The sequence below is a fragment of the Penaeus vannamei genome, chromosome 39, assembly GCF_042767895.1.
Source record: "Penaeus vannamei isolate JL-2024 chromosome 39, ASM4276789v1, whole genome shotgun sequence".
Lineage (NCBI taxonomy): Eukaryota > Metazoa > Arthropoda > Malacostraca > Decapoda > Penaeidae > Penaeus > Penaeus vannamei.
The window spans coordinates 11369694-11377193 of record NC_091587.1 but is presented as its reverse complement, the minus strand read 5'-3'; the positions used below and the strand labels follow the sequence as shown (position 1 = coordinate 11377193).

General features: G+C 41.7%; 1 protein-coding gene across 1 annotated transcript in view; it reads right to left on the bottom strand.

Moving 5' to 3' along the window:
* Window positions 1-7500, bottom strand: part of LOC113807024 (dynein axonemal intermediate chain 2-like) — a 44800-nt gene that overhangs the window by 5828 nt on the left and 31472 nt on the right. The window contains exons 10-13 of the mRNA XM_070116832.1: window positions 7203-7352; window positions 4953-5135; window positions 3854-3965; window positions 2397-2558 (exon numbers count right to left, since the gene is read on the bottom strand). Of these exons, the coding sequence (XP_069972933.1) occupies window positions 2397-2558; window positions 3854-3965; window positions 4953-5135; window positions 7203-7352 (607 nt within the window). The remainder of the gene's footprint in view (window positions 1-2396; window positions 2559-3853; window positions 3966-4952; window positions 5136-7202; window positions 7353-7500) is intronic.

The following is a 7500-nucleotide window of genomic DNA, read 5'->3' as shown; positions in this document are numbered from 1 at the left end:
ATTGTTATTGTTATTATTTTTTATCATTATTAATATTATTATTATAATGATGGTGATCATAATAATTATAATTATCATGAATATGATTACGATTATGTCTATGCTCATGATTATGATCATCATTATTATGATACTATTACTAATTAAGGAAAGGGGTAAACAGGTGAGGCAGGTAGTACTAACAACTGTCATCTTGGTGAGCATGACATTGAGGAGCTATCGATGTGTAAGGACAATTCATACACTAAAATCACAATAGACTTGGCATGGGCAGCTTCAGTGTTTTATTCCCGGTAAATCCTTCTTCCTTACATCATATACGAAATTTGGATTTCTGTTTGATTATATGTAAAATGAAAATTAATATATAAGAAAGATATTAACCTGATATTCACAATAGTGTTGCTTTTTATTGTATTGTTTTTATAATGATTATAGCAATAATTTTTTTGCTTTCCAATCAGGGCATCGTTGATAAAAACGTGATATGAAATTATTTAATTACCTTTTATTTAATCAAACATTTTGGTATTAATTCATTTATATCTATTTATATAAATATCATTTACTTTATTCTATTTTTCTTTTGCTAGAAACATTTTGGTATTATTTCATTTATATCTATTTATATTAATATAATTTACTTTATTCTATTTTTCTTTTGCTAGAAATGTAAAAAAAAAAAAGAAAAAAAAAGTTATAAATGAGAATGAGTATCTTCACAGAAGTGTATTTGACCGGCTTCGATTATATATTCATCATAAATACATTTGTTTCTGATGGAGATATAATCGAAACGGGTCAAATGCACCTCTTGTGCGTTGAAGATAATCAGACATATTACTTCCGCCAAAGAGGTTATGTTTTTAGTCGGGTTGGCTAGTTAGTTAGTTTGTTTGTTGGTTGGTTAGCAGGATCGCTTCAAAATTTATGATTTTTTAAATGAATTTGCTACCAGAGGTGTGTCTTAGCCCAACTTAAATGTCAAATCCGGATCCAGGAGATTTTAAATTCATTAACATTGCGAGAAAGAGACATTTTAAATTACTTTTATTATTATTATTATTATCATTATTATTATTATTATTATTATTATTATTATTATCATTATTTCAATTCTTCGTGTGAACATTTTCATTGCATCAGCGACCCTATTGCCTTGGCGGAGGTATGCGCTCTCTGAGTACTTCTTGTTTATACCTTTATCTATATTATGGTATTGTTTTCAAAGATGTTACAGAAAGGAAGTAGTTATTTTTACGTTATTTCATTCATGAAAGGCAACAGCATTCTGTATCATTCACTTAGAACGAGATAGTTAATGTTAGAAGGTGTGTATAAAGATGAAAACTGTTTTACAAAGTCTTTATTTTCGCCGTATGTATATCCATGAAATATCGATGTACGCCTCCGATTATGTATATATATAAAAATCTCTTAATTACTAACAACAGTATGCATGAGAGTATATACTTATTGCGGTATTATGTGCTTCGCAAAGCCGGTAAAAGAAATTTAAATATAAATGAACAAACAGATGGACTTGAAAATGACTATTTCTATTCAATCAAGAGTAAAAGTTATGCGCAAACGACGTGTGACTGTGTAGATTTATTCAATCATTCACGCAACGTTTTCCGAAGTTTTCTGTTAGACTCTCTCTCTCTCTCTCTCTCTTTCTCCTCCCACATCTTTTCCTCTCTCTGTGTCTCTCTCTCCTTCTCCTCCCACAGCTTTTCCTCTCTCTGTGTCTCTCTCTCTTTCTCCTCCCACATCTTTTCCCCTCTCGCTCGCTCTCTCTCTCTCTCTCTCTCTATTACGTGTGAATATGTGAATGTTTATGTATAAGTATGTATATATGTATATGCATGTGTGTGTGTGTGTATGTGTGTGTGTGTGTGTGTGTGTGTGTATGTGTGCGTGTGTATGTGTGAGTGTGCGCGCGTGCGTTGGCCTTCCTTTAACATTCACCCAAAATCAGAACACAACGAAATAGCCCTAAACAAATAACCGAACCTCAATCACACAAGACATCATTACCGTAGTATAGTCATAATGCGATTATTCCCTGCTCAGTTCCACCTCGTCCTTCTGTCTGTCTGTCAATTCGGCGATGGTAACACTCGGCCCTTGCCAGTAACCCCAAACCTCGTGTCACTCTAACCCATGACAGGTGCCTCGTGGTCCTCTAACCCATGACAGGTGCCTCGTGTCACTCTAATCCATGACAGGTGCCTCGTGTCACTCTAATCCATGACAGGTGCCTCGCGTCCCTCTAACCCAAGACAGGTGCCTCGCGTCCCTCTAACCCATGACAGGTGCCTCGTGTCCCTCTAACCCATGACAGGTGCCTCGTGTCACTCTAACCCATGACAGGTGCCTCGTGTCACTCTAACCCATGACAGGTGCTAATGCCACGTGATTTATGCTGGAGTCCACACCAGGTCCTCTGCTTCTAGCGCTCAGCAGACCCACTGCTTGAGAAGCTCTTGAGGTCTTCGTTGTCCACTGGGGATCCTCGGTCGCCGTTCTGAAGCAGAAATCGTCTTTATCATCGTCTGCGTTTTATACATGTTTTATGTGTTGCTGTGTTTGTATTTATTCTTTACTTGTTTATTTATCATATTTTCTACTATAATGTAAGCTAGAAAGATAGTTTTTTATTTGATGTTTTTTCTTGCCGATGTACGCTAATTTTCTTTCTTTCTTTCTTTTTTAATCTTTGGTCTTTTTTCTTACTAATATAGTCTACACAATAGATTTATTATTCTCCCACTGATACTTTATTTCCTAACGTGAACTAAACAGGAAATGTTTTCTTTCTTTTTCTTTTTTTTTTCTTTTTTTTTTACAATGTAGACTAATACGATTTTTCTCTCATCACTTTTATCTTTACTTATTTCTTCCTGTTAAACAATTTACTTTTTTAGCTCTCTGGTATTTTTCTTCTTAACCAAGGGCAAACAGTTAATTTCTATCTATCATATCTAAGATATTTTTCTTCCTTATCTAAGCTATACAGTAGATTTTTTCTTTTATTTTATTTCTAATAATTTTCCTCCTAATGCAAGATAAACTTTTTTTCTTTGATTTTCTGCAACCTCTAGTTTAAAGTAATGGTTGACTTTTCTTCTTATTCTTCTACCAATAGTATTCTTACTTCATGATATTCAACAGAGAATTCTTTTGTTTCTTTTCTTCTTCTTCTTCTTCTTCTTCTTCTCTTCTTCCTATTCCATCTCTTCCATCCCCACCTTTATATCCTCCGCCCCCACCACCATCTCTTCCCCCTCCTCTCCCCCCCCCCTCCTTTTCTTCCTCCTCCTCCTCCCCACCCACGACCACCACCCCCTCCTACCCCTTCCACCTTCTCCCAAATATCAGCAACCCAGATGATGCAAATATATGGAGATTTACAACGAGCGTAAGTTGGGCGCCTTCTCCTCCTAATCCTCCTTCCCCTCCCACTCCTCCCCCTCTTCCTCCTCTTCTTTATCCTTTTTTCACCTTCCCATTCTCATCCTCTTTCTCCTTTCCCTCTTCCTCCTCCTTCTCTTTCTCTTTCTCCTTCCCCTCCTCCTCCTTTTCCTCCTCCCCATCCTCCTCCTCCTCCTCCTCCTTCCCTCCGCCTCTCCTCCTCCTCCTTCCCTCCTCCTCCTCCTCCTCCTCTCCTCCTAATCCTCCTTTCCCTCCCACTCCTCCCCCTCCTCCTCTCCTCTTCTTCTCCTCCTCCTTCCTCCCCTACTCCCCCCCTCCTCCTCCTCCTCCCCTTCCTCCTCCCCCTCCTCCCCTTCCTCCTCCCCCTCCTCCTCCTCCCCCCCTCCTTCCTCCTCCTCCCCTCCACCCCCACTACCTCCTCCACCTACCTGGGCTGACGCATCGTTGGCATTCGTTTCATCTGCATTGTTGATTCGGACAGTGACGGTAGATGGCGTTGCCTCCTCTTCATCCAGCTGCGACCTCAGCTGTTTGAAGGATGGATGTGTATACAGTATGTGTACATATAAGTGTGTATGTGGTTGAAGATATACGTAAATACGCGCGCGCGCGCGCGCGTGTGTGTGTGTGTGTGTGTGTGTTTGTGTGTGTGTGTGTGTGTGTGTGTGTGTGTGTGTGTGTGTGTGTGTGTGTGTGTGTGTGTGTGTGTGTGTGTGTGTGTGTGTGTATATATATATATATATATATATATATATATATATATATATATATATATATATATATATAATGTATATGCAGTATATATGTATTTATATATACACAAATACACACACACACACACACACACACACATACACACATATATATAAGTGGATATATATGTATGTGTATATATATATATATATATATATATATATATATATATATATATATATATATATATATATATATATATATATATATATATATATATATATATATATATATATATGTGTGTGTGTGTGTGTGTGTGTGTGTGTGTGTGTGTGTGTGTGTGTATGTGTGTGTGTGTGTGTGTGTGTGTGTGTGTGTGTGTGCGTATGTATGCATGTATGTATACATGAATATTTATATATTTAGCATATTTATATGTATGAATAGAGATTTAGGCTGAGCACGTAAACAGGCTAAACAAGCGAAACGTGTGGATATAGGCGATTATGCCCCTTCTAGCTCCAAGCTCCTTCTTCGGGGCATAAGATGGCCATCCTCCACGCGTCCTGAGGAAGTGTCCTTCGGCAGGACATTGCGTGTCTATAACCAACCATTCGCCCATTACTTTTATCCACTGAGCGAGGTCCTCATAATCCCATTATCCTCGGCGACTCACCTTCCGTAGTCTTCCCTCTCCATTAGCCTATTGCCTTATCATTACCCCTTAGCCTTTTTTTGCCTCCCTGATCCTCCTCTAAGCCCATTAGCGCCTCCGAGCCATCTGCGGAATCCTCTCCTCTCCAGCACCCATTCTCCCTCACCTGCTCCACTCGCCGCAGGTACTCCTCCTCGGCTCGCTTCACGGCCTCGTCTCCCTCGTGGCTCTCCTCGGCTCGCCTCATCAGCCCCCTGCCAGCGCCGCCTCCTCGGACCCGCTCCCTCAGGCGCTGCTCCTTGTGGCGAGCTTCGAGGACCCGCTCCCGCCTCGTCTCGCGCTCCAGGAGCTGAGAGGGAGGGGGAGAGAGGGAGAAGGGTGGGGGTGGAGAGTGAAGGGGGAGGGGAGAGAGGGGTTTGGGGAAGGGGGTGGTGGTGGAGAAGAGTGGAGGTGGAGAGGGTTGGGGGAGGGGGGTGGGGTTGGAGAAGAGCGAAGGGGGGAGGGGTTGGGGGGAGAAGAGTGGAGGGGGCGAAAGGAGGGATTGGGGGAGGGAGTGGGGTTGGAGAAGAGTGGAGGGGGAAGGGGTTGGGTGGAGGAGAGTGGAGGGTGGTGAAATGAGGGGTTGGGGGAGGGGGATGAGGGGGAAGAAAAGAGTGGAGGACGGAGGGGGAATGGAAGGGTTGGGGGAGGAAAAGAGTGGATAGGGGGAAAGAGAGGTTTGGGGAGGTGGTGGGTAGGAGAAGAGTGGAGGGGGGGAGGAGGGGTTGGGGAGAGGGTGAGGGGGGAAAGGAAGGGTTGGGGGGAGGTGGAGGAGAAGGGAGGGGTAAAGGGGGGAGGAGGGAAAGAGGGAAGAGGGAAGGGAGGGATTGGAAGAGGAGGGGAGGGTGTCAGGGAGAGGGGTGGGGGGAGGAGGGGAGGGGAGAGGAGATAGGAGGGTAGAGTGAGGAGAGGGGAAAGAGGGAGAAGGTGGGGGTGATTAAGGTGAAGAAGGAGAAAGAGGAGAGAGAAGGAGGAAAGAAAGGGAAGATAAGGATGATCGGGAAAGGATAGAAACGAAGTAGGATGGGAGAAAATAGGGAGGGAGGAATAGAAAAAAAATGAAAGAGGGAAGGAGAGAGATGAAGAGGAGTGGGAAAAGAGGATAATAATAAAAAAATATTAGTACAAGTCCTTAACTTCCTGCCGATTTACCCTTTAAGAAAACTCTACATTGTTTTCGTCATCTATAAACTTTATACTTAAAACTATCGATTCAAACGTGGCAATTTTGACGATGAAAATATGGCCTAAAGATAGAAAATAATGTATGAGAGTAATGTAATGAAAATTATGTGTTCTATCCATATTAGGAAATTAGAAACGACATAGATATGATGCCAATGAAAATCAAAGTTTACATTTATGAAATTGCGCAACAGGAAAGTAAAGAAAACTGGCACTTTTGTATGAATTACATAAGGACTAGTTTTGAACGCAGCATTGAACGCCATTCGTTTAAAACTGCCCAAAACGCTCGACAGTATCTCAACTTTGCGCCGTAAAATCCTTCCCACTCTCACCCTTAAAAAAAAAAAAGAAAAAAAAAATCTAGAGCAAAGCGACAATTTACTTCCCGTAATAAAGATTCACAATTACGAACAGTCACATAAAGGTGCGATATTGCCATTTCCTTTCAAATCTCTGATATAAAAAGAATGAAAGAAAAAAAAGAAACAGGAAGAGGGGAAAAGAGAAAAAAATATCATTTCCTTGCAGTTTCTTAGAATGCTGTCAAGAATGAATAGGAATTTCGTAGCCTATGTTTTTATGGTAAGATAATACAAGTGAATTTTGCTGAACGTATTTGAACCTACGTGATATTCCGAGTGTTCAAACATAGTTCATCTAAGTAAAAGAGTTGTTTTTGACTCAAATTCCCTCACGAACTAAAATGACAGCTTTTCCAACGTACTGAACAAATGTAATATATTAGGAAGGAATGTGGTTCACTAACTGCTAAGAGTGAGTGGTTCATACACAGAAAATTAAAGTAAAATTGTTGTTTTTTATTGGATTTCTTCTCGAACCGTAAGAAAAAAAATGATACGTAATTATTCGAATTGTCAAGAGATGGAGAGATACAGAGAGAGATGGGCAGACAAAAACAGAATGAAAAGGAAAAAGAGAGAGAAACAGAGAGAAGGAGAGGAAGATAGACAGAGAAAGAGGAGACGCAGACAGAGACTATGGGAAGGAGAGACAGACTGACAAACAAACAAAGAGAGAGAGAGAGACGGAGACAGAGTGAGAGAGAAGAGAGTCAAGCAGAGAGAGAAAGAGGTAGAGAGAAAGAGAAAGAAAGACAGACAGACAGACAAAGAAAGCCAGACAGTCAGAGACCAAGACCGAATCACCCAAACAAACATTCCCAACAAACCGAAGTGAAAGCCGCCTTCTCATGCTTGTCCGAGGGCGTGACCAGCCTGGAGGGGACGTGCAGGAGGGACAGGGTGCCCAGCTGAGATCCCACCACCAGGAGGCGCCCCCCGTCGTGAGCCCCCACCACCTCCAGGCCTTCGTCGACTACCTGGCGGGTTTGAAGAGGGATTGAGTGAAGTTAATAGACGGGGTTTTGTATTTTGTGTGTGTCTGGAGGGGGGGGAAGGGTTAGAGTTTGTTTGTGGGGGATATAGGGGGGTTTGGCGTGCGTGCGTGCGTGTGTGTGTGCGTGTGCG